The following is a 27,476-nucleotide window of genomic DNA, read 5'->3' as shown; positions in this document are numbered from 1 at the left end:
GAAGAAACACTTTAGGACTGTACCTGGTGTAGTACTGTCTAGTGCTATATATAGCTTATAATGGGACTGACTACATGAAAAGAATTCAGATTAGGAGGGAGTTGTCTCAGACAGTGGATGAACTGAGAGGTTGTACTATGGCGCAGTATAAAATAGATAAAGATTTGGAGTCTAAGAATAAATTTATGGATTTGCAAAATGACCGTAACAGTTCCTCTTTGAAAATGATAAAATATAAAGGTGTGTCACCAACCCCTTTATTCATATTCTATCTTACAATCAATATCATGTCAACTAGACACTTGCTGCAGTTGCTAGGAGACAGCTAACTACTACATAAATACCTAACTGTAGTACAGTAGCTAATGGGGGTTATAACTCTGATACAAACAGAGGTTTAATTAATAGATGTTAATAATAATGATTTATTTTTACATAAAATTAAAAGTAGAGAAATTATAGAAGCATTCTTGCATTTAATCTAAATCTGTCAGATCGTGCAGACCAGAGGAGAGGACCCAAATGCAGTTGCATGGACACAGGAGCTAAGTGAAGGCAAGCCGTTTATTTAGGCTGATAGACAAAAACTAATACAAACGTGAGAAAACCAAACAAATTACTAAACTAGAAAGCTAAACTGGGAAATTAAACACTAGAAACCTGGAAGCCTTGGAACATAGAAACACATGAGAGGTAAACAGATGCTCTCACAAAGGACCAAGGAAAACAGAGTACACAATATACACAATGTGGGATGATCAGAGAAGTGGAAATACATGGGAACACAGCAGGAAGAAATTTGCACATAACGAGACAATGGAAGCAAAACTAAAAACCATGCACATCAGATGAGGGACTGACAAAATAAAACAGGAAGTAGCATGCACAGCAAGACTCAGACAAGGACACACATGCTTGACACTAGGACAGGGATAAACAAACACGAGAGAACACAACAGGCAGGAAGACAAGGACGAAACACAAGAAGAACATGGGAACAGGTAAGGGAGACAAAACCCCAAGACATAACTGGGATAAGATAGAGAGAGAGAGCAGGAGACACAGAGCATGAAAACAAACAGACATGGAACCATGGCAGACCTAACATGGAAGATCCTAAGGGCAGAACATAAAGGTGAGTGTAAGAAGACAGGAGGAGAACACTAAAGAAACACTAAGACAAGACTGAGGGATTACAAAGTTATTGCAATACTGCCCAGTAAGATACAAATAAATGAACTGACATAAAATCAATGCAACAGCAACACGAAAACCAATACATAAAACTGAAATATACCATATTATCCTGAAACCAACATAGGTTACCACAGACCTGTCTGGACTGTACCTCAGTTTTTGAGAGGAAGGTACAAGAGAATTTCGGCAGGCCGCCAGGCTCAACAGGTTTCTCAAACTGACTTCTGATGTGATACTGGCCTGGACCAGGAACTCCCTGTTGGGAAACAGAAAGTGAAATTTACAGTACATCAAAGGTGAAATTTATCGGGATGCATTTAAATGATTTTCTGATATCACCTTTCGTGTAGCTGTGTCAATAAGAAAAACAGGAGAAAAGCTGAGGAAGTGAAAGAAACAGAGGATAGGATGCAAGGACAGAGTTTCTGAGATTGCGCTTTCCTGTATCTCTTATGAATGATGAGCACTCACTGGCAAGGAGATGAGGCTGAAATATTAAGAAGATCGAACGGAAAAAGAGCAGAGAAAAAAAATGCAGCTAATGATGAGTAACTTGTGAATACATACAGGAAAAAGCCCTTTTCTTTCTCTGCTCTCCAATTAAGTCATTTATGTAAAGAAACAGAGCAGAAAAAACAATCAGCATTAAGTGTGCACAGTGTTTGTGCTTTTGTGAGACCGAGCTGTAATAGTCATGTCATACGCCAACTTAAGAAGACTACGTAATTTTGAGGCAGCAATCATTGCATCTGGCAAAGCAGCAAACAGCACTCACAGAGAGGCTGACAGTGAGAGGCTAAGAAAACCTGGACACTTTCTTACAATCACACCTACGCACATTTCGACGCTGCCTGATACAGAGCTGGGCATTTTTCTGTCGGTTGGAAAACAACAAGGTTTCTCTGCTGCAGGTGGTTTAACTAGTTCTGCAGTAAAACATCACAGAATTCTTTGGCCATTGTTAGCACTGTGAGGGGGAAGCTCAGTGAACCTCTGGACCTTCCCCATGCCATAGGACAGCTCAGAGTCTATTAATGAACAATGACTATATTGCCCTCTTATTTCCTTTCCTCTTAATCAAATTTGCCACGGTGTGCTTCACGTACAGTAAGACTGCCACCATTTTCTTAGGAAACCTGTTTTACTGATTTGCAGCACATACCTATAACATTTTTTCCACATTTAATAATGATAAGAAGATATGTGCCTGTTTTGTCATTCATAAGAATTTGGTTTGCAAAGACTTTCTGAAGAGATTTACAATGCTTTTATTTCATCATTGCATATGCAAATACATTTGCATATGTGCTCAAAAAGAGTCTTCAAAGCTGGCTGGTTAAAATCAAATCCAGTAAAATACATGTGTAACTTGAGAGAAAGGAACTCTGTGTAAAGGTTTCTGCATGCAAGTTATTGCCAAGTGTTCAAGAAAAACTGTATTCTACCTGAGCACTCAAAGCACTTTATATAACAGACCTCATTCTCCCATTCATACAAGCACTCCCCCCCCCTAAGCTTAAATGCTTTCTGTCTAACTTTCACACTCCGATGGATGCATCAGAGAGCAGCTCAAGGGTTGCCCAAAGATATCTGCCATGCTGTCTGGAGTAGCCAGGGATAAAACCATCAACCTTCCGATTAGTAGATGACCTGCTCTACAGCCACGCCAACTTTATACAACTTCTCTATTATTTTAGGGTCTTTGCCTTACAGTATAAAGTACTTTGAGGAGACCGTGGTTGTGATTTGGCTGTATTTACATAAAATTGAATTAAACAGAACTTTAAGCTTTTGTATAATGTCTTTGTTGATACAGTTTTAAATCAAACCATACAGTATATAGACATTCTTAATTTTTTTTACAAAGATAACAATGCCTTTCTGTCCCAACACACATATTATAATTAAAACGCATTTAAATGAATATATTGCATGCCCAATAGGCTCAATTTACAGTTTTAGAGGTAGGTAATCCTGTAAGTTAAACTTCCTGCCAAGAATTCTTCCTTCTTCCCCCCTGGGAGCTGTGCTGCTTCCCTGTTTCTAAATATATCACATGCTGCAAACATAATATCACCACCCGTGATAACATTAACATGATATTCACAGCATTTTAAAGGTGAACTGACAGTGTAATTTGTATATCCAGGGTTATATCAGACACTGCACGGGTACAACTTTATCTGTTTTTCTTGTGTTTGCAGGGATGCACACTGTAATGGTATCTTAAAGTGGTTTGCTCAGATATTGCCCTAGCTATGTCAGAATGTCTATTTAATGGGTAAATCCTGCACACAGACTCTTAAAGTCTATAGGACACCAGCAGCCCCGAGCCATTAGAGGCAGACTGTCTGCTGATCTCCAGGAAGTAAAGGTGTTTGTCCTGAGTGTCCCCACTGTGGGAAATGACCCATCTGGTCAGTGTATGTATGTGTGGGAGTACATATGGGTTGACATGTGAGATACTAATGATGACGGATGGAGGTGCAACCAACATGGTTGGGGGTCCAAATACAACATATAGAACACACAAAAAATACACAGACAGTAAAGTCAGTGAGAAATTTCAGGTAAATTGAAGGTACGTGTTTAAACAAACTGTTTAACGGTTAAATATAGATAAAGAAAAGTGAAGAGAAGTAAAACAGCAATAAGAGGCTGTGAGAGACAAAAGAAAAACAAGTAATGGGAAAAGCATAAATGACAACAAAAAAAACCTAAACGGTGCATTTACCTTTTTTCATGAACTCCAGCCTTCACCTCGCCCTCTCTAACCCACCGATCGGTAAAATAAGGCATCACAGAGCATTACTCTGCCAGCACAGTCAAGTTCATATGCAGGTGAATAACTACCCTCTACTCATCCACTTCCAATATATTAGTCTGTAGTAAAAGCTTATGTTTTACTGCCCCCTATGAGATGAACTAGTGAACTGTCTTTCAGCTTAGAAAAATCCATTAGGAATCCAACATATTTACCCGGTTCTCCATGTAAAAATCACACGTTAGTTACCTGTTAATCAAAGGCCTGTTGTTGAAAGGTACTACCATATACATTGTATTTTAGTGTAATTAAATAATAACATGACATGCTCAAACAGAAGGTTAGAGGACTCATTAGGCGGGGTCAGAGGCAGTGCTCATTTTTCAATCATAATGTGATTATGATGGCTTTACATTAAATGGTACTTACAAAAGGACCATAACACAGAGATCATTTTTATAATTAAGTGTGATTAGATTTATTTGTGGTCAGCATGCAGCATTCTCAGGGAGAAAAAAAGACACAGTGTGACAGTGCTGTTAGTAAGTTTCCTGCCTCAGCTTGTAGCACAGCTCACTTTGTGTGCTCAAGCTTGTTTTTCCTCAGTCTTTTTAGTTCCAAGGTTGGTTAGTGCCTTAAAAATAGCAGGTTCTGCTGTCTTGTTATTTTTTCTGATTTTAGAGTAAGACTACTGAAACAAATATGAGAAAATATCATAAAATATATAAGTAACACAAATAAAATTAAGTCAGTGACTTCAATGTCTATTATTGAGCATAACTGAGCAAGATTATTTAATAATTGAATGGACACATTCAAGTCTTTGTTTTACAAAAGCATAATTCAACATTATTCTTGTGCTGTATTGTACTATGTTGGCTAATAATTCATACAGCAATAGCTCAAATAACTACAGTGCTGTGAAAAACCTACCTCGCCCCATGTGAAAAACTAACTACAAATGGAGAAAACTTTAAACCAAGGAGAACACCACTGCTGACCAAAAACAACACAAAGCTTCGTCTCACATTTGCCAAAAAACATCCTGATGATTGCAGAGACTATTGGGAAAATATTCTGTGGACTGATGAGACAAAAGCCAAACTCTCTGGAAGGTCTGAGTCCTGTTAAATCTGGTGTAAAACTAATGCAACATTTCACAAAAAGAACATCGTACCAACAGACAAACATGATGGTGGTTGCATCATGGTCTAGGACTGCTTTGCTGCTTCAGGACGACTTGCCATAGTTGATGGAGCTGTTCTGCTCTCTACAAGAAAATCCTGAAATCAAATCTCCAGTCATCAGTTTCTACCTTGAAGCTCAAGAGCACTTGAGATAGATAGATGCAGCTGGACAATAAACCAAAAAAAAAAAAAGTCTGGACTTAAATTCAAATTTGAGATGATTTGGCATGACCTTAAACATGCCCTCCAAAAGTGATGAGAAATAAATCACTGTCAGTTGCTGCAAATGCTTGATTGCAGTTCTTGCTAGCAAAGGTGGCACAACCAGTTATTAGGTTTAGGGGCAATTACTTTTTCACACAGGGCCAGGTAACATGTAAGTGGAACTGGATGTGGAAGGGGAGAAATACTTGTTCATGATACTGCATAAGTTAGTTGCTGTCAGCTCTGTAGAGCATTTGTGTGTTAGTGTTTTGCCCACTGTTTTCACAAGCCACAGCTTTATTTTTCAGCTTTACTTTGATCAGTCATTTTGTGGCAGCAACAAGAAACTTCTCTTAGCCAAAATGATCCTATAAACTAACTGACAGATACATGTCCAAAAACTAAAAGACTGAGGGACCAGTTCGTGAACATAGTGGAGTAGTCATCAGCTAAAGAGTCAGTTTAGTTGATGTCTTTACAAAAAACCTGTAAAGACCAAAAACAAAGATGAAAGGAGAGTGAATATCGCACTGACGTTAACCAAGTAAATAGAGACGTGACTCAGTAAATGTTCTGTGTCTGCTTGATGTCTGCTACTGCGTTCACCACTAGGCTAACAGCGTGATAGCACTGGAAGGTGCTGGATTTTGCTGACATTTTAATTAGCACTTGTGACCAGAATGGCCACTCTTTAGGATAATCATTTGGGTTACTTAGAATGTGAATCTCCTGTCACTTAAAGTTGGCTCCAAAATCAAGTCAATCCCCAGATGCTCAGTTTAAAACTTTACTTGCTTGATGCAAAAAACTGTTTTGGATTCTATGGCTAATTTTTCTCTTTATTCCCACTTTCTTTTTTAATAACAAACAGGTTTAAACTGAACTAAGAAATAAAAGTAATCAAGATCATGTGCATCAGCACTCTATGTGACATATGGGTGCCAACCAGAGGGAGCTGTGTGTTTGCTAGGTGTCACCTCAGCTGATTCCAGTCATTGAACTAGACCTCTTGACTGTGTTGGCAGTGTTTGTGAGCATTTTAATGCATTTATTGGAAAAATTATATGGCTTGTATTTACTGTAGTGATCAATGCCACCTTGGCTGCATCAGCCGTTCCCATACAGATTGTGAGCTCAGAGTTTAACCTTGATTCATGCCCTCTAAAGCTTTTTTTTATCATTGATTTAAACCTTTATATATGGAATCAAAGGGATACAAAGTCATGCCAACCCACCTTCTTTTCTGCCTGCATGGACACAAGTTCATGGTAGCGAGGGATGGCAAGCTCAACTCTACCTCTCTGATCCTTTTGAAGGTTCACATTCTCGTACTGTGTTTCTGGGACTCTACAGGAAAAAGAGGCAATGACAATGTCTTTCAAAATAGAAAACATTGGCAAACAAGTATAATATATACAAAGGGGGAGGTGTTCAAAAGCATACAAAATAGAACAGAAAAAATGAGAATTGGGGAAAAAATATACTGACTGAGTGGCAAAGACAAATGTGGAGTGGAAAAATAAATAGAAAGAGAACAGCAAAGCAAAGAAAGTGGGAAGCAGGGGAGAAGAGTGGAAAGTAACTGTAACAGGAGCAAAGACTGAATATACTGTTATTTTTAAACATTTCCAGTAGTCACATGTGTGCCACAGACATGGCTGTGTGGATGTTTTAATGTCTACCTGCACCAGTAAACCACCTTCCTTTTTATTACTTCTGCTGCCAAGGGACAATGATGCTCGAATGGTTTGGGTTCTGTTTGATCAGAAGGTCAGAGTTTCAGCCCCAGCCACCACTAAAATTAACCTGCTGAACCCTTTAGCAAGGCTGCTAACCCTTTCTGATAAAGATGTACCATATCATCGCTGACACCAGCTGTCTAACAACGGTGATGCACAGTCAAAAGAATTACACTGTGCTGCAAAGGAAACGTGACAAATAAGGGCTTCTTCTTTTTCTTCTAAGTCAATTCCTTTATGAATAGCTGAGCTGAGTGTGTGCCCACCCATGTAGAAGTGCTTAGTAAGCGTCATCCTCTGTGGCCATCAATAGAAATGGTATTTGAAAAATGTCAACTGTAATGCTCCAGCTATAGGATCAAAGTAATATTTCACTTTGGAAGAGCAGCCTCTCTATTCAGCGCACATCTTGGTAAGAGTTCAAGAGCAGTGAACATCTGAGATCCCATGCAGGGTAGAGTGTTATCTAACCACCCTCTCAGCTCCTTGCTTCAAGATGTGAATTTGTGAAAATAAATTCCAAATCCATGCACCGGTGGTTAGCCATCAAATCAATTTAAATATCAATATTTCAGAACTGCACATGATGCTACATGGTTGTTTGGCAAGGCTCTCCATAGGTACTGCAAACTTAAGGAGTTCCTACAGAAAACTTACAGAAAACCAGGCATGTGAAGTTACATGCCTGGATTGTTAATTAGCTGTCCATGGGACTGTTTCTAGCAATGATGTGATACTCACAGTTCGGGGTCATATTGTCCTGGAGCTGGTCCCACATCCACCTTCTCCTCAGATCTCCTCCCTGTCATGTTGCCAAAGTGGACCCCTTTATATTTCTGTGTAGAACTCATCTCCTGGAAATGAGAGAAGAGAAGAGAAGAGAAGAGAAGAGAAGAGAAGAGAAGAGAAGAGAAGAGAAGAGAAGAGAAGAGAAGAGAAGAGAAGAGAAGAGTATTTGTCTTCCAGCCCATATTCTTGAAGACTGAAGGAAATATAATTATGCCAGGTGTAGATCCTCTATATTTTATAGATTGCACTTCCATTTTACAGCTTAAAAATTACCGTAAGAAAGACTTCTCTAGTGGGTACTAGTCTGCAGTATTTGAGGTAACATTTGTGAATTTTTCTCAAAAACAGCCTTCCCTTTCCCTCTCTCTCTCCCTGCATTTTTACCTGCATTTACCCAGTCTGAGACTTGCTAATCAATATGCAGAATAAATAACTCAAAGCTGACAAAGCAACCCAATTTTAACTTACAGATGGCAAAAAAAACCAAATAAATTTCAGCAGTGGAAATAGGTTTGCATAAGAGCCACAGAGGGAAGATTACACTTTGAAAACAACAATGGTTGCACAACAACATCTGTATTTGAAACTAGTATGAAAGCAGTCCCCTTCACACCAACACTGACACGATTAACACCTCACACAGCCACTCGATATTGGATTCTTTCTCTGATTGATATGACATTCTGTAAATGAGCTAAAAAAAATAAAACAAAAACCTAAATAAATAAAAATTAATGCAACTAATAGCTAAATTATTGTTGGCACTCTTGTACCAGCAGTGAGTGTCTTCTAACTGAGAATGAGAAGGGAGTAGGGCGGAGGAAAGAATGATGTTATTTGTTTAAATGGTGAAGGTTCATGACCGATATTAAGATATTCAAATGCTTTTTTGTGTCCTATATATGCACACACATGCCAATAAGCCCTGATATTATCCATCCATTCGCTTCCGCTTATCCTTTGCCCTGATATTATATTACATATTAATAAATACATGTATATATATTATTAATCTAAAAACTATGCATCTATTTTCCTGTTTAGATTGGTGATAATGTATTGGTTACAGTATCATCAATCTCAAATTCAAACAATTATCTGCTGCTGCCTCATTCACAAGGAGTTGCCATAACAGAGCAGCTGATTAATATGACTAAGCTGATTTTTTTACCCAGTGCCTTTCCTGACACAATACCCAATGGATGGACTGTAGCTCTACTAAATATAAGAAAGATTAAATGCTTTACAGCATTCTGTTCATAATATGTGATTCATATAAGTAGCCTTCTTCTCAGTTTGGTCTTCAATTCAAATAATTCATGTTTCTGACAATGGCATAAGTCTGCTGCTTGCAGCTCAAAACTGAATACAGAAAAAACACACAAAAAATGTTTGCTAGATTAAAAAAAATCAAAGCTGCAAACCTTTTTTCATTTCTCTTTTAACTTCTTCCTTGACCCAACTGTCTGTGTTTATTATGTGAGGCAGGTTATGGAGGTACTGCCAGGCAGTCTTAAAAAGTTTCAAACTCTGTGTGGTGCCTGTCTCCTTATTTCAACTTTAACAGTGACTGGAGGACAAGATCTAAGGTTAGGCTCCCTATGATCCCACAATCAGGTTTCAAGGAAGGGAGATAAGAAACAAGGATGTTCAAAAAAAGCAACACTTCTCTACTGCTTACAGACACAAACTATGATGATTTTGCAGCCGGCACTGAACTCAGAGTCACAAATTGCCTATTTATGTCAAGGAAAGCTTTTAAAAGCAAAAACAACATTGCAAATAGAGGGCATAAAGATGTGCATTCAGATATGATGAAATGGAAAGGCAAGATATGTATTATTTATATAAAAATTTGAAAAAGTGGACTAGAAAAAAGGGCTGGTAGGGCTGTTTTTGTGGCAGGTTCAATACATTGAAACTCCTAATTGTGTGTTACATAAACTTATCCACAATGTGCCAAATGCTGATTATGTGTAAAATGACTAATGCATTATGTTAGGGCCGTGATTGTATGGTGTATTATGGACAAACTATCATTCTCATAGGCTTTTTTTTTTTTTTAAATAATAAATTAAAAAAGCCTGCTGGTATAAAATAAAATAAGAGGTCTGACAAGTGATACAAATATCTGACATATTAAAAAGAACAACATAAATAAAGACGTTTCAAAGTGTGAAATCAACAGAAGGGTCTGGTTTTTTTTAATCTTTTTGGTGTATTTTGCACCACAAAGGATTGCGTTGCAAATCCTTAATAATAATTTACACCATGAGAGTTATGATCAAAACTCTTAGTCTTAGTCATTGTCAGCTATAGGGTCTAACTGGTAAAGACATTAACAATGGTCTGCCATAGCACACTGAAGCATGTTTCCTGGTTAAATCAGAGAACCGTGCTGATATATTGCTTAGATTGACTGACTAGAAAAGCTGAGCCATTATGTTGAATGCGCACTTATTTTTCTGCTTTGTGAAATAATGGTGATATAACACCATGAAAAATAATGTTTTCATATGTTTTTAGAAAATAACATAAAAGATATAAAATGTATTTTTATAGGTTCTTATGTAATGGCTTTACCTCTTTTACTCATCTGTCTCACTAGAGATCAGTTGGGCTGTCAAGTAAAATAAATCTGACATCCCTGGTTCATAACACGACTTTTGCCCAGTAATTTGTCATCACGTGTCCTGGCTATCATCAATAAGTGTTCACAGAGCATAACTTGACATGGTGACGATGCTGTGCACAGCTGAAAGCTGAAGAAACAAAGCAGATATTGTACAACAGATTTTGGGGTCTGCAGAGTCTGCATTCCACATCACCATCTGGATGGCCGTTAATTCGCTAAATTTAATACTGCACAATACTGTGAACTAACAAAATATTAAGTGGTTCTTACTGCATTATTCATGGATTTAACATATGAACCATCGTATGTACTTTAACCAATATATCAGTGAGGAATCTGTATTATACAGCTTAGCAGTCTGACTCTGATCCTGTGTACTATGTTGATTTGGCCAATTTAATACACAGAAGTCAGTTGATGTTGTTTCGTAAATACAGAGTCCAATCATATCTGTAAATAAAAGTGATTAAACATGTTTTTGTGCTTCTCAATAACACAAAGATAAAAAAAAAAGTTTTGTTCTTCTGATGTCTTTCTAATGTCTTATCATTCAGAGATTGTCCCAGGCACTTTGAAGTTATGTCCTCAGACAACCACTTAATTCTTCCTCTGCACACTTTTGAACTCAGTCAGAGCACGGGGTGGGGGAAGTGTTTGAGTTTAAAGAAATAAGTGTGTCAGACGGATGAACAGAGGGAAGGAGACAGACAGATACCGAGGTCGAACCTTCAAAGGGAGAGCAACAGAAGCTGAGTCAAAGGAGAAAAAAAAAAGAAAAAGAGCCATGGATGGATGCACTGCTGATAGCCCTAAATCACAGCACGCCTCTGTGCCTGCGCCGGTGTGTTGACACAACCTCGGCCAACACTCAAGGACGCTGTTGACTTCCTCAGGTCATTAACAGATGAAAAATTACTTAATTGAGAGCCAGACCAGCAGGCGTGTGCATTATTTTAAGTGAATACAGTAATATAGCTTGAAGAATAATTACTAATGGCTCTCTTTGTTGGCATGTAAAATGGATGAGCATTGGTGCACTGTGGCTTTTTTAAAGTGGAGCTGCATTCATTAGCTATGGAAATGGTTTTTGGGCCAAGTGAATGAGGTGGGGTGGGGGTTCAGCGGTGCATTAGATCTACCTAACACTAATGGATGTTGCCTCATGGAAGAGAAAGTACACTCAGACACATACTCGTGCTGATTAATGAAAGCACGCATGCATTCACAAATGAGGGTTTCACCTTTTCTGATGGATGAATGTTCAAACTCCAACAGGACTTCGAAATTGTCTGTGTGTATTTGTCCTTACCAGCAGCGGACTGTAGTAGGCTGGCCCCAGGGTTGTGTCCTTAGGAGGGGGCTGTTGCTTACGGAGGACACCCCGGGCATCCTCTTCATAGCCATAGGCCTGGCTCGGGGAGGGAATGGATGGAATGTCTGACTGAAGAGCTAGCCGGAGACCTTTAGCCTGCAGCCAATGCAAAGAGAAAAAAAAGGCAGGAGAAAAGCAGAAAGAGTAAAGCAAAAAGTCAGGGTTTCTGTTGGAAAAAAATGCCCTGGCTTACAAAGCAGCTGAGCAGTGCCTGGGGCCAATAAAAGACGAGACTGAGAGAGGGACAGAGCGAGAGGGAGAACCATAAATGAGGGACAGAAGATCAGCAAAAGATAGTGAGGGCACGATGAAGAGAAAAAGAAGTAAAAAGTAGAACTGCACCAGTGCAATAGAAACCAGAGATACTGAGGGAACATAAAAAAAGAAATCGAATGAAAAAAATGCCAGGAAGTTTTTCTACTGACTTTCTGGGATCTGAGAGTAATGTAAATGTACATTCTTGCTTCTTGGTTAATTACAACTAGCATAAAAAAATAATGCCTACTAAGACGCTCGCATTCAGCTCTGGAGGAGCAAGTTTCAAATGCACCAAGTTAGGTATCCACTAATATCCACAGATAACAGCTTGTAAAGCACTTACTTATAGCTGATTTTTGCATATATTCTTGAAAAAATTACAAAAGGGATAAACAAGATACTGTGTCATTCATTACCATTATTCCATAGTTCATATATGATATAGAATGCGAGTTTGCAAGTGCACTCAACACTCAAACCAGCACAAACAGGATGAAGAGTCTTCTGTACCAGCTTTTGATTGTGCAAGTCTCTTCTACTTGCTTTATTCTAAGAATAGCAGTATTAAAATGGGTATTACGCCTGCCAATGGGATTTTGCCCAAAATGTACACCAAACACAAAGAGTTAAAAAAGTTTGAAAGGCCAAGAAATAACAGCACTAAAGTGGATATGTGGGCATATTCAGCATTATAAAGCCATTGCCATCTATGATAACTGAGTATTTCAGAAGAACAGATGTATGACATAATACAATAAAAGTAGCAAGTGTCAGTACTACTCATGTACTATGCCCTCCTATCTTCACCCATATGCTTACCACTTTGTTGCCAGGCCTTCCAGGGTGTCCTACATTAGCTGTCACAGCCCTGTGTGCCTTTTTTGAGGCAGGCGACACATTGTAGGCCCCAGGGCCTGGAACCTCTGACACCACATCCTCAAAACGCTTGGAGCGGTTCTGAAGACTGCTGCCACCATGGACATTTAACTGAAGAGACAAGGGTTCAACAGAAAGCCAAGCAAAGAGAGAATAAGGCTGGTATCAAAAAATATATTTCTTAAAATATTTGTTTTAAACCATGGACAAGCAACATCGTCATTTAGCTTTTGTAAATTAAATGGATCACTCACCTTGACAGGTGAGCAGTCATAGTGTCCAGGTCCTAATAAACTCTCACTGTCTTTGGAGAATATTGATTGCCTGGCACTCAAGGAAAGGAATGGTGCATAGCCATCTGCAACAGTGAAAATTTTCCCAAGGTAAGGTATACAAATGACTGCAAGCTTGCAGGACGCTTTATTTTCTAATACACTTATGTAACTGTGAAACAACAAAGCAGCAGGAAGGTTTTTTGCTTACATATTTTGTTATACTTCCAAGACATATTAATTTAACTTTTATCAATTGAAAGTGTATAAGCAGATTCAAATCTGTAAGCCTAAATATTCGACGTTCTTTCTTTGCAAGCTAGCTAAATTTAATTTAAGTTAACTTAAAGTTTTACAGTTTTCTGAAGAAGAAAAAAAATGATTTTGGGAGGACAGATATTTTTCCTTGTAAGTACCTGATATCTTGTAACTGGACTGGCTCACATTGTATGATCCGGGACCAACAGCAGACGATGCACCCCCTGCTGTCATGAAAGTCACTCTTGGAGCCCGTCCGTACATGTTTAACTCACAGAGTGGTAGTCTCGCTAAAATGTAATTACACAATAAATACTCCTTCTTTATTCTGTGATAGGGTGTAGCTGTACTTTCATTAAATTATGCTGCACCAAGGTTAAAAAATGCCTGCCCTGTGCTCCCCTTTGTCAGGACTGCGCTGGTTACTTCGCCTGCATAGTTGCTTGGTTACCACATATTGTTACATGGCAACTGCAGACCGAACACACACGGAGGAGGAGAAGTAAGCAGAAGGACCACAGAGACAAGACAGGCGAGTGAGAGACGTGGCACTCTGAGAACTGAAGTTCATGGGAGAATTCAGAAGAAGAATACAAGCTCCTACATATTTATATCTGTCATAGTACCAACTGCTCTCCAAGTGGAACACCTGACTTTCTCTTCTCCTCCTGCTGTTCTATTTTTCTTTCTCTCCCTCGTGCGTGGTTGTGCTAGTGAGCATTAATTTTGCTCGCCTCCTCCCGGAGTGGGCGTGGCTTTTCCAAGCTCCCGCTGCAGCACCTGTGCACCATTATTCGCTCACCTGTTGTATTTAAGTCCAGCTCGTTCCGCTGCTCGTAGTTAGCTCGTTTACCGACCCAGTGTAGCAACATAGCTGTTCTCTCTGCTCTCCTACTGGACGAAGCATATCTTCGGAACATAAAGACAACCTGTGAGAGTAAACTAAGAAACGTGCTTTTGACTTGAGGAAAGTCTAAGTCGTGATTGCTTTTAGTTAAAAATCACTGCCCTGTAGCCTAATACTTAGTATATATATATGTAATGGAGAACAAATGTATCAGATTTGACTAGTGCTTCTATGCTTGTAGTTTTGGATTCCAGGCAGCAGTGAATTTAAATTTAATTTAGGTAGTCTATTACTTCCAAATAAGTCCCCAGAGACATTTCAAAATAGCTGCGGAGTGGCGAGACTTCCTGCTCGAAGGACTGGTATAATTAGCCCACAACGTCTGGAATAAAAAAACTCTTTGAAAGCTTGTAAGGGTCAAGTCGACAAACCGTTTAGCTTTTACCTGATTCAGTGGTGTCTCTATGGGAGGGAGGGGATTGAACTTCAAGCAAATTTCAAAAAACTACTGAAATAAGAGTGAGACTTGCTTTTGGAAGGACTTTGAAGAGACGTATCAGCATTTATTACCTGTATCACCTGTACATTTTTTTTGTAACTCTTGTAGTACTGCTTATGTTACATTATTGGCCTTTTCTGGCATTTTTTATTCATGGAGGGGGCTTCTTGTTTTGTTTTTAATTAGAGCATTAGCCTCTATATTGAAGCCATAGTCCCATCCTACCATCTAGTGGTTGAATGTGACAGAGCCTCACCCCATCCCACCCACCACCACTACACTAGTAGTAGTACTACTGATTTACATTTTTGACCAGTCTCAGTTCATTCTTGACCCACTTCTTCCTGTCCCACAATGTAGTTAAGGTTTGGATAATGAGAACTCAGAGGAAAGCTATGCAAGTAACAAGTAGCTCTCTGAGGGGGGCACTGAACTGCATATACTTGAATTTCCCTTCACGTCTCTTAGTTAGTGGAGTGTGTCTTTGACTGGACAAATCTCATTAACGTTACACAGCACATATGATATCTTAAAGATATATTCTCAAAGACCATCTCTGACAACTCAGATGGTGAGTCTGAATTATCATAATTGCAATAGTGATATCCTAAAAGCAACTGTATTTATTTATTAACCCATCATGTATTCATATTTTCTTAAGACTCATATTACAGTTTCACACCTGGGACTCCTTGCATTTATATTATTCATGTTGCTGACTGGAAAACTGTGCCATTACCCAAACTCTGAGAGTACTTCTAATAACACTTTGTAACTTAGAAGAACTTGATGTAATAAATGCTTTCGTTTTCTGGCTGTGGTTTAATAAGCAGCTGTTAACATTTCCTTTCTCATAAACACCAGAAAGCAGAGCGTTTTTTTAAACTGAAAAATACAAAGCATGCAGTATCTGTGATGGGAGAAGGAAACTGGACAAATCACGACAGAGATGTACATCGTAGATAACTGACTAAACACGTAACAACGATGGGCTGCTATTTAGCAGTCATTTTAACAGTTTGGGTTCAGCTTAATAATGGTTACACATACAAATTATAGTACATTTACGTTGGGGAAGGGCTGATAGAAATAAGGGGTACGATGGAGATGGGGAATATATCCACCAGAGGGCAGCAGGTTGCCTCAGATGAGTCTAACCTGTTTTAAATTCACGTGAAGGCAATGCTGCTTCTCATGAAAACGGAAAACACAATACCCAGCCGTAAGAGACTAAAAGGGATTAAAATGCATTCAGTAGTATATCACTGAATAGTTATAGTGTTTCTATATAGAATTTTTTGTATATTTAGATATATAGAAAGTAGATTGTAGATTTAATGCAATTATTTGCAAATAAATCTAGAAAAGCACTAATTCCCACTAAAAACGATTTCTTTATTCTTTTAGTGGACTGTAGTTCATATATTTGTTCTCTATCTGAGAAAATAAAGCCGTGTTAAAGGGTGTTAAATGTATTAATCAACTCTGCAGGTAATCTTTTACTAAAGTCTCCCAAATGGCAAGTCGGTAAAGGCGAAGATCGAGAATTTTACAAAGCGTCCGTGAAAGCGCCACAAGTTATTTCCACCGTCACGGCCAGCGTCGGTCATCGCCCGGCAAGGTGTCGCTTTCGGCAGCTAATTACCCGTTTTATTCCTCGTTTAAGTGAAAATTTTTGATACACATTTACTTTTGACACTCTCGGCACTTGGGGCCATGGAAAGAATCAGGTTTTTCGTGTTTTTCTTGGTGCTTTCCGCGTCTTTGCTGGGCAAAGCCGAAGCGGGCAGGAGCAGGACCAGCAACCAGAACAGCTTCCGACGGGCAGCTAACGGCATCTATCAGACTCTGAGCAGCGTCTTCGGAGAGGACAACATTAGAGGGTTATACAAGGTCAGTTAGGCCCATATCATGCTAAGTCGGCGGCTGGCTTTGTTCATGAGCCTCATCGTAGCTGCCATTACGGTTTGTGGTCCAAGCATGGCGAACAGGAAAAGGCCTGGTTAATAATTCCACGGATGCCATTTTGGGAGAAAAAAAAGCCTTTATCGCCCCCTTTTTCTGTTTAAGTCGGTAGAAAAAGCCTGGGTATAAAATCGTAGTAAAAACAAAAACGTGCTTCGTGTTCTTGCATTCTTATTTGTGTGTGAAGCCAAATCAAGCCACGAATGAGAGAATCTAAATTTAAATAAAATAAGTATAGCTTCATTGATTCACAACATAACCGCCTTTATGTTTCTTTATGTATTAGAAATCTGCTCTTATTAAGGAACTAGTGGGGCCTGCTCAAGTGATCTCATTGGCCCTGCGGCATTTCCTGCATTTTGAAATGTGATGTTATTTCCTGCATTAAGCCGCCAAAGCGTAATTAAGTCAGATATGTTGAGTTGAGTAGTTTTTCCTGTAGACTTAAGTGTAACACGGAGCTTCATGTCTTAGTGTGCATCTGCTTACCTGATGAACATGCAAATAATGAGTGCCTGATTAAAGTTATGGCGTAAGATAGTGATGTGTGGATGTTAAACCACTGTCTCTGCAGTGGCGTGTCTAGAAAATTTTTGTTGGGGGGGCCAGGTAGGGGCACAGATTTGGAGAAGGGTGGCCGATGTAATTGGCAGATAATGTTAAAAACAATTCTACCAACCGTTAACCATAATTCAATAACCCTATAAACCTAATAACCGAATGCGCTTTTAACTCTTATTAGAATGAGATTTTAACCACTACGGTGCAAAGTTTTTAGATACTGCGTTGATAAAGTACAAGAGATACAATCAGTCAGTGTTTATTCAGCATTCAAGGACATCAATATTTGCATAGTATTTTTACTGACATGTAGTGCACATATGTTTTGGGCAAAAACATTTTTGAATATTAAAATACAAACATTTTTAACATACAATTGGCAAATTAGCCAATGCAAAACCAATGCCTGTTAAAAAAAAAGAAGATAATCTTCTCACAAACTGGTGTTTGATTTTGAAACAGGAAAAAAGTGGGGAAACAAATGAAAAGACGAACATTTGAATAAAACCTGAAAGCAAGTAAATACTTTCTATGCTGCCTTATGGTAAACTTTGGTAATATTGAGAACAACACTGGCTGATGATGAAATACAGTCAGCTGGCATGGTGACACTGCCAGTATTAACCTGCAGGGCTGGACTGGGAAAAAAAATCGGGCATTTTCACTACAGATTGGCCCACCAGGTATTAAAGCCATAAAGCCTTTGAATGAAAACAGATGCTGTTGTGACAGTGATGTACGCTGTCTTTTTGGTATATGTATGATTTCTATACATTTTACGTCAGATAAAAACTTTGTTCGCAAGATTCAGATAATTATTTAATAAAAGCTAAATATTTTAAATGAGAATAAGAAAGAAAAGTATTTCTTTGTGCCCTCCTCTCCCTGTTAATGCCCTACCTGGCCCCCTGGAAACACTTTGCTAGACCCACCCCTGCACAGTTACCAGCTGTCAGCTACTTGGAAAAGGATCCTGGTGTTATTTGTCTCTCAGAAACAGTTCATAACTTCCCTTCAACTCATTCATGTCACCTAAAAGGTAAACCTGTTTCTCCATCACAGCTCTGATGATTCAGTAAGGACATCTCCTGGTTTCATCCTCATGTTTCCCTCTCACCACATATCCAAACCGACATCATGACCAGCAGCTTTACAGCTGTGGCTCCAGCAAACATCAGCTGATACTAGAAATTAATATTAAATACATTCTAACAACAGCTGATCAAGCTTAAACATGCTGCTGTTGTTTAGCGCGACATTCGCTGGTTTCCTGTTTCTGGCGCAAAGTGGGCGATAAACAAACAAGAGAGACGATCAGCTGATCATTGATCAGTTTCATGATTGAAGTAGCAATAGAAGAGGGAGGGGAGATAAGAGAAGAGGCAGCTGTAAAGACAGAATAACTCCAGCTTTGTGTCTTTTTCCATCCTAGCTAGGGTTGCCAACCGTCCCTTAAAAAACGGAATCGTCCCGTATTTAGAAACAAAAGTACACGTCCCGTATTGAGCTAATAAGGGACGCACTTTGTCCCGTAATACAGTGAGAATCAAAAGTAGTCTATAAATGTTAATGGAATTAACGCTTTGTTTGAAAACATAATTCCCAGCCCCTCTCCTGCTTTGTGACCAATGAGCTGACAGCACACTTAAGACAATTCGAGTATGACAAGTCAGATTACCGCTCATCTCATTGGTTGAGGAAAGGTCGCTTACGGAGAAAATACCGGAAGACAACAGATGACCACAACAAGAAGCATGGCCAACAGGGGAACAAACGCCGTCACTGCGGTGCAAGTCTCGGACGGCACACTGTGCGTCCATAAAATGAAGGTTATAACAGAAAATCTGTCGCTCGCTCTCTCTGTCTTTCACTCACACAGACACACCACCACATCAACTTTGCTAAATTGCTAATGAAAAACATTGATCAGGCAGCTGTGATTGAGCAACAGTGTAAATCCAACTATTTTCACGGTTGTTGTGGTCGTGATAATTTTGTGATGCCACATGGAAAAGACTCGGATGAGCTTTCCAAAGTTCTACAAGTTGTGCCTCCATCGCTTGTGTCCAGATCACACGCTGCACAGCTGTGCTGCAACGTCTTTTTCACCAACGTTTACGTGTTTGCGCGTGAGCAGCTGCGGTGACACCCTCACGAGCGATTGATGATCGGGAGCTGGTCGTGAGGTGTTAATCGCTTCTCGTTACCCCACGTATACTACACGACGCACGATGAAGGCCAAAATCGGGCTGATCACCAAATCGGTCGCACGACTCAAAAATCGGCTCAAAATGGGCCAAAAATCGCACAGTGTGAGCCCAGCATTAGAGCAGCAATGTTTGTTCGCTCAGAGAAAGAAAAAAAAAAAAAAGGCTGCAAAAGCACAGGGAGGAATGGGAAAAGGGAAACACCTGGCTGGAAAAGTGCACTATAAAGCGCACTGCACTGTGTGCTGGCGCACTTTTTCCATAGGCATGCTTCTATTGGTGGGCACATGAAGAACATGAGGGGCATGAAAGCTCGGGGAACCCTTTACCAATTTTTTTTGTCCGCCAGGCCACGGCAGAAGCAGATATGGTATGTAAACACTGGTTTGTTTTTTTTAAACCCTCTGGTTAAGGTTAATATGGGCATGTGCGGTGAATATCAGCGCTATGTGGCCAGAAGTGTAATAATATAATTTATTTTGTGTAATAAACAACTGCAAGGATAGATGATTACAACAAATAGATGACTAATACATAAAAGTAATACATAGATGAATAATGATGATGAGTTAAGATGCGTAATCATGGGAACAAGTGGGTTTACAAACAGGAGCAGCTGATTAGCATTAGAAAAGCTGAAATAATACCTCAACTGAAGCCAATTGTACTATATGCACTAAATGTGCACTGTTACAAGAATATTTTTCGTTCTATTGCTTTCTATTAATTTATATAATTTTAAGTTAAGCAGGACAGAGTTCTTTTAAAGAAAGATTTAGTTATATTCTCAAAAGTTAAGCATGACAGGCTTCTGTTTAAGAAAGAGACCTGTTTTACTGTGTTAATGTTGTCATTTTGAGCTAAAAATAAATGGCTAAATGATCGTTTGTTTCCCATATGGTCATATCACAAAGAATATGCATCTGCTTAAATCAAGTTCAAGTCAAATGGTTAAAAAATAATTTCACACACAAAAAAAGAGCTACCACACTGGGAAGGGTGAAGACAACTGGGTTGCCCGGCCCTGGCCACGAGGTGTCCCTTATTTATTTTTCAGGGAGTTGGCAACCCTAATCCTAGCTGAAGTACGGGACAAACTGCGTCTCTTCTCAGCTCAATACGAAACGTGTAATATTTTCTCTGAATGAGGGACCATTCCATTTTTTAAGGAGCTGTTGGCAACTCTACTAATTAACCTTATGAATAAAATAAAGTTCACTATCAGTAACATCATAGCAACCGAACAGCTGTATAGAAACTCCGTCATGCTAGCTCACGCAGTATGAGGTATTGTAACTGACTGTAAAAAGTCAGCACAACGAAAATAAACTCCACCTAAACTTGGTTTATATCTGACCCAGATAGACTGCAGGTCATAACTTCTTACCTGAAGTTCAGTTCACCTGACACTCGGACCGGCGGCCGCCTCGGGGCTCTCCTCCTGCTTCACCTTCCCTCGTCCACCTGTTGCCTCTGTGGAAGCTCCGCCACAGCCACCACCAAACAACTGAGTTATTTTTACACATCGGCCAGCATCTGGCCAATCCACCACTTCTCATTGTTCATGCCGTTACCAAAAAAAAAAAAAAAAAAAAGTCATCAGCCCACCATGCAAACGTCCGATGGCCAGTCCAGCTATGTTAACTTGTTAATCTTTTGCTGAAAAAATGTTTTCTGCGGTGCCGTCTTTCGTGCTTGGCTCTCCTACCTTTGCTAACATGATGGCATAGAGCAGAAGCCGGTGCTGCATTCACTTACCCTCGGATATCTGAGCTTCACTGTGAAACCATAATCGTACATTTGATATTTCATTAAATTTTATTGTTTTAGCTTCGGGGTGGCACCTGGGGTGGCCAGTCTGGTTGGGGGGGTGGCCTGTGCCCCCCCAGGCCACCCCGCTGGACACGCCATTGTGTCTCTGATACTTACATCAGCCTTTGTGACTACTTAAATACAGCTGTAAATGCTTCATTGCATCTGTGACTTTTCCAGCAATGTTTACGTGTGCTGTGAAAAAGAGCTACTAAAGCGGGCAGCCAAAGGGTTCTTATGAAAACACTGCTTTCACGGTGTAATAAAAGCACCTGCTGCTGTAATGATAATCCTGTATGGCCACTGTTATATCAACACATTAGCTACCTGTCCATTTGAGAGTGAAAAATAGTCGGTTGCCTGGAGAGTTGGTAAACAGGGGTTTGATTTATAGCTGCAGAGACCATGGTGTTGGGTCACTGCCAGATCAAAAGTTGTAACACACCCATAACTGCCCTTCCTGGTTTTAATGCAGTTCTTTGCATACTTTGCATAGAGTCCCTATGAGCACAACATCATTCATAATATAGGTTATGGACTGAAAAGCCACCAAAGCATTGCTTTATTTAATAGTTGGGAAATGCACATTGTAGTCTGACCAACAGACTGCCATAATTCATAGGAGACGATGATGCACTCAGTACATGGACGTTATTTTTCACCCTGCTTTTGCTATTGGTTGTTTATTTTCTCATAGGTTTTCTCCAAAGCAACGGAGAGGTTTGTCCATGGAGTGGACTCTTTCCTGGACACCATCTGGAAGATCTGGTCGGATCTGCTGGATGTGATGGGCATTGACTGTAAGTCTACAAATTGCTGCTTAGGACATGTCTGTTAGGAATGTCCGAATGATGAAGGCAGGTAAAAAAATTAAAAATGCCAAGACGTACAGTCCCATGAAAAAATATTTGTCCCCTTCCAGATCCCTTAGTTTATTGCATACTTGCCACACTTGCATGTTTCAAACTAAATTTAATATTAGACAATATTAATATCAACCAGAGTAACTAAAAAATGCAGTTCTTTAAATTATTTCATTTTATTTATTAAGAGGAAAAAGCTATCCAAACCCGCCTGGCCCTGTGTGTAAAAGTAATTGTGCCTAAATATTGCCAGATGTGTTGAGTGAAGAAATCACTTGAATAGAAACTGTCTGGCTAAGTGAAATTTGCTAAAGGAGCTCAAAAAGCAACACATCATCATGATCTAAAGAAACTCAATTACAGATGAGAAACAAAGTTGCTGATGAAACATGTGAGTGTGACAAAGATCATAAATACTTTTCAACAGCACTGTATGTTTAAAATTCATCTTCCTAGATCGCATCTGAAATTATACATGCTTCTGGAAACAGTTAACAATTTTAACTTTCTCTCGTGTCTCTCCCTTTCTCCCTGTACACGTGTAGCTTCAAACCTCAGCCATTACTTCAGCCCCACATCTCTCACCAACTCCCCAGCACGTGCCCTGCTCCTAGTCGCCGCTGTGCTCTTGGCCTACTGGTTCCTGTCTATGTTCCTGGGGGGTTTCTTTTACCTGCTGCACGCTGTGTTTGGACGCTTCTTCTGGCTAGCCCGCGTCACTCTCTTCGCCCTATCCTGCCTCTACATCCTGCAGAAGTTTGAGGGTGACCCTGAGCGCGCAGTGCTCCCGTTGTGCTTCATCATGGCTGTGTACTTCATGACAGGCCCTGTGGGAGCATACTGGCGCCGTGGTGGTGGGGCGGGTTCACTGGAAGAGAAAATCGACCACCTGGACACTCAGATCAGGCTGCTCAATATCAGGCTGAGTCGTGTAATAGACACCATTGAACGCACCGGAGACCAGTAGGCACATTTTAGGTTGAAGCAAAGATGAGTTTGGGGGGTGGGTCCAGGGGAAAAACTGATGTATTTGATAAGAGAATACTGTCTCCTACACACATCTACAGCAACAAAACTACTGGGTATTTACAACTCTATTGTCAGTTGGGGACAAAAGTACAAATGAAAACAGTATTTTAATGGCTTGAATTGATTTGGGTAACAAGAGAAACTGTTGAATTGGAGCTTGCACAAAACCAAACAACTTTTTTTTTTCCTTTGATTTTTTTTTTTTGTTGATGTTTTGGAAGGTTTTTTTACATCGCTGAGGAAGTTGTCAGGAGATGTCTGAGGTTTTCTAAATGCTAGCCTACTTCTACACCTCAGCTACTTTTACGAAACTCCTCTATTTTAAATTTTTAAGGTTTGCTTAGGCACTGTCAATGCTTGTGCTTGATTAATAAGCATATTTTACGTATATTTACTTAATTTGATCCTTGTAAATGACCTGGGGGTTAAGTCTCAGTTCTTGTCCACAAAAACATTTTTCCCCTTTTTTTTTTTTTCTTTTTTTAAGCTACTGCTATAGGAGGGGGTAGGGTGTGTGGTACCGGGGGGCATTGTTGTTTCTAATATGTATATTCCAGCTGTTGGAAAGTTGTCCATAGCAAGATTTATTTATTCAATTTTTCCATCCAAAGTGTTGAAATGTAGATCTAGTTTGTTGAATCACCACCTCATAGTGACAAAAGCTTGACATCAGGACCTCTTTTTCTTGAATATGTGTGTAGATGCAGTTCAGTGACCTACTTGAATATGTGTGCGTGTTTGTGTGCATGTGTGAGGGGCAACCTTGTGAAATGGAAAAACACTGTATAAAAAGTCAACACCAGACAGGCAGCAATATCTCAGGGACTCACCCAACACATGTTGAACTCAAATGAGATATCAAGTATGCTAAAATCATGTATTGGTCTCTTCACAATTCAGATGCGACTTCTCATTTGTTTCCAGCATCTTACAATACTTTCTGTTGAAATGCTGGAGTTTAAATCTAGCCTTTTATTCTTTATTTAAATGCCAGCATGGGGTTATTTTGGTTATCTGAACTGTAGCTAATCGTCCTAAATATGTAATCTGTCTCAACACAGACGCATCTGTTATGGTAAGAATTTTTAATCAATTGTAATAGGATCTGACCTGAACTTGCAGATTAAAAAGGTTTTAGTGACTTTAATACTGCTGGGAAAAAATTGTATTGGATATTACTTAACCCTGCTTTTGAAACTAATATGAAAGTGATTATTTCTCCTATGAGTATTTTAATGGTAGTTTAAAACCAGCCTGCCTGATTCATGCACTAAAATGTTGTGTTTAAAAAGTAATGCTTTGGGTACATTGTTAGTCTGCATCACCATAGCTCTCACTAATTGGTTTGATATATTCTTTTTCTTTTAATTGTATATTTCTGAAGGTGGTTTTCTCTCATAATCTCATTTGTTACCATGGATTGGTGTAAGAGAATGTCCCCTGCACTGCTTGTCTATGTTTATAGCATGTCTTCCTTAATAATGTCCCAACATCCTTTACTCTAAATTAAAGTTATTAAATCTGAACTCTGTAATCACAGTTTTGTTATAACAAATGACCCTAATGCTGTTCAGATCTTTCTTTTGGAGGTGGTGGTGGTGCTGATGGTTGGATGAGTTCATACATCAAACATCATGATTGTGTTAATCATTTTGATTAACACAAACTACCAGTATATGTAGTGGTAGTTGCTGGATTAGTGGGCTGTAATTTTGTTTCTCTCAATAGTGTGGGTGCTATGACATGCATTGTAAATGAAAGGTGTTGTATCAACCGGTCAGGGTTGCAGTGGCCGTTTGGCTTCAGCGTATACAGGGTCTATCAAAGAGAATCATCTGATTTAAAAGTGCTTTAATTCCGTAGGTGTTCACAGGTAACATGTTGAGCACTTGTGAACATTGTAGGTTTTCTATGTAAAACTTTAAATTCAGCCATACATTTTAAAATTTACTGCTGTCTCCTGTATGTATATCTTTAAAGAATATAGCCGTTAGAATTGGATGGTTCTTTTTTTAAACACCCTATATAGTGGACTTTATCATACAATTTGTATTTGCTTATATACTATTGGGAGAAAAGCTCCACCCACCAACTACTTTTATTTTGAAGTCTGTTACTGTACTTTTAAGGGTCGTTTGGGGTTTTTTTTTTCTTCAAACCGATACACTAATAACTCTGTACCTTGAAACCATGATTTCTTTGTAGGTTGTTATACCATGAAAATCTCATCTTGTGTAATTTTATGCCAAGTATAGAAAAATGAACTTGTTAACTGATTCCCAGCGCTGTGTGATAATTCCCATGGAGTTTAGGTTGTCATTAAACTCCATCTCAGAATTAAGCCTGATGATGGCAAACTTCAATAACTATATAAACTCTTAGTGTCTCCTTATTTTGCCCAGAGTGCCATCAGCCAGCCCAGGTCACCCATATATCCCGTGTAACCGGAGATTTTCCTGCATGCTTAACTTTTATGCCTATAATGTTGCATTGCATTACAGTATATTCATGTTATTGACTGCCTAGGCAGGGCCCTTAAGTATGTGTGATGGGGTTGAAATAGCCAGAAGTTAATTACTTTTGGAATTGTGTTATAAGTGTTGTTCTTCTGCACTGATGATTAAACTGTGTATGCTGTTTGCTATCATTACAATCCTGAGCCGGACAGACTCTCTCCCATCATTCCATTATCACTGTGTCGCTGACATGGAGTCAAATTTTAAAGTACTTAAAACAAAATTATCATTTTATGAGCTGTAAATGAACAGTCTGGCCAGTGACCTTTGTTTAACTACTGGCAGCATGTGAGGTAAATAAAGGTTTAGTGTGTGATATTGATGTATGTTGATGGGTTTTAGTATATGATGGTATTATATTGAATTCGGAAAAGGCCATGCGGTTGGTTTAGAGCGAATTCAGGATTTTGGTGGCTATTTATCAGACTTTAAATTCTAGACACTGAAAACTGTTTAAAAACAGATACAACTTGAAACAGTTTCTCTTTAAAGTACCCAGAAGTTCTTACACTGCTGTCTAACATCTTGAAAACACTCACAAACCAGCTCCAAGAGGGAGGTGTTACCATTCCTTTTAGATATTATGGAAGCAATTGTTCATGTTTTAAGTTGCTGGCAGCTGTATGTCTCTTCATTTACCATGTAGATGTCAAAAGATGCCAGTAGATCCTTCTCGGCATAGAATATATGCTGCATTCAAAATCTATTTATTCCATGTTAACAACATCATCTGAATGACATGTACTTCTTTCTTTTTAATGTACTGTATCTTGTGTATTTCTCTGTTTTCCACATAGCCTGCTTTTATATTGTGCTGTGCCAATAATGTTTTCTTTTATTTTTACTTCACTTACTTTCTTTTGTTATTTGTAACTGCTGATTTTAGAGTAGATGCAGATGGCTTTTCTTTTTCATATCACCACTTAATGTTTTTAGGCCTTTTTCTTTCTTTGTTTGTTTTTAATGAGTATTTTTGTACTCAGTTGTTGTTTGAAGAGCCAAACTATTCTGCCTGCTGTTACTTTCTGTTTGGATGTTTGTGTTTATGAAAACCTGTCAGTGGGGATGCAGTTCTTTTTGTGCCAGAGTGAAAATGAGGTCCAGATTTAAATAAACACCAGATTATGACTGAATGTCTTCCACTTTATGATTCATTAATAATTTTAAGATCTAAAGTTTGTTTGTGCATGTGTGTGTGAGAGAGAAGGAGAAACACATTGCTTCATGCTCAGTTTCATAATACACGATAAAAGTAAATGGCTATTTGGTTTGCAATTCTTCGCCTAAACAATTGCTTCAATATTGTAGTATAGCTAGTAATTACTGGAAGTGTTCTTTCAATTATATTTCTAACACTAGGTGGTGCTAAAAGGTTTTATTTGGTTGCTAAAAGGCCGTGATTGTTTGGGAATAGGTGCTCCCATTCAGCCAGATTGGGAATTAAATGATCACTTTTGGCAGCAGTTATCCCAGCAAAAATACACGATACTGTAAAAAGCTATATATTACACTCAATACTCTTATTGTAAGAAAGTGCTCAGCCTATAGTTCAACCTATAGTTCCAGTATGACCATCACAAATGGAAAGAGCATTACTGAAACAGTGAAGTAAGGATTGGAAACAGT

General features: G+C 39.1%; 2 protein-coding genes across 6 annotated transcripts in view; one reads left to right on the top strand and one right to left on the bottom strand.

The window, feature by feature from the left end:
- stpg2 (sperm-tail PG-rich repeat containing 2) overlaps positions 1 to 14,263 on the bottom strand; it is a 59,149-nt gene extending 44,886 nt beyond the window's left edge. For 2 of the 5 annotated variants that reach the window (XR_014894667.1, XM_085294556.1), the window contains exons 1-7: positions 13,710 to 14,230; positions 13,276 to 13,379; positions 12,965 to 13,132; positions 11,825 to 11,983; positions 7,833 to 7,945; positions 6,588 to 6,699; positions 1,334 to 1,453 (exon numbers count right to left, since the gene is read on the bottom strand). Coding sequence is in view for 4 of the 5 variants with exons in the window: in XM_085294556.1 (XP_085150682.1) it covers positions 1,334 to 1,453; positions 6,588 to 6,699; positions 7,833 to 7,945; positions 11,825 to 11,983; positions 12,965 to 13,132; positions 13,276 to 13,379; positions 13,710 to 13,815 (882 nt within the window). In the remaining variant the exon portion in view is untranslated. Of the gene's footprint in view, positions 1 to 1,333; positions 1,454 to 6,587; positions 6,700 to 7,832; positions 7,946 to 11,824; positions 11,984 to 12,964; positions 13,133 to 13,275; positions 13,380 to 13,709 lie in introns of all 5 variants that reach the window. The other 3 variants (XM_085294554.1, XM_085294553.1, XM_085294555.1) reach the window with 3 other exon arrangements.
- Positions 14,264 to 16,477: 2,214 nt separating this feature from the next.
- bri3bp (bri3 binding protein) lies at positions 16,478 to 26,983 on the top strand. Its single transcript, XM_085294552.1, has 3 exons — positions 16,478 to 16,790; positions 22,140 to 22,242; positions 22,851 to 26,983. The coding sequence occupies exons 1-3, from the start codon at positions 16,614 to 16,616 to the stop codon at positions 23,270 to 23,272; spliced, it is 702 nt and encodes a 233-aa protein (XP_085150678.1). The 5' UTR covers positions 16,478 to 16,613; the 3' UTR covers positions 23,273 to 26,983.
- The last annotated feature ends 493 nt before the right edge of the window (positions 26,984 to 27,476 follow it).

The sequence above is a fragment of the Mchenga conophoros genome, linkage group LG12 (genome assembly GCF_057382185.1).
Source record: "Mchenga conophoros isolate Kocher_MC1m ecotype Shallow Benthic linkage group LG12, M_conophoros_male_GT1.1, whole genome shotgun sequence".
NCBI classification, from domain to species: Eukaryota; Metazoa; Chordata; class Actinopteri; order Cichliformes; family Cichlidae; genus Mchenga; species Mchenga conophoros.
The sequence above is the reverse complement of the archived record's forward strand: the minus strand, read 5'-3'. Positions and strand labels throughout refer to the sequence as shown.

Coding starts and splice junctions, on each gene's coding strand:
- bri3bp (XM_085294552.1), top strand. CDS start 16,614: ATGGAAAGAATCAGGTTTTTCGTGTTTTTCTTGGTGCTTTCCGCGTCT. Junction 16,791..22,139: donor ACATTAGAGGGTTATACAAG/GTCAGTTAGGCC, acceptor ATTTTCTCATAG/GTTTTCTCCAAAGCAACGGA. Junction 22,243..22,850: donor GGATGTGATGGGCATTGACT/GTAAGTCTACAA, acceptor GTACACGTGTAG/CTTCAAACCTCAGCCATTAC.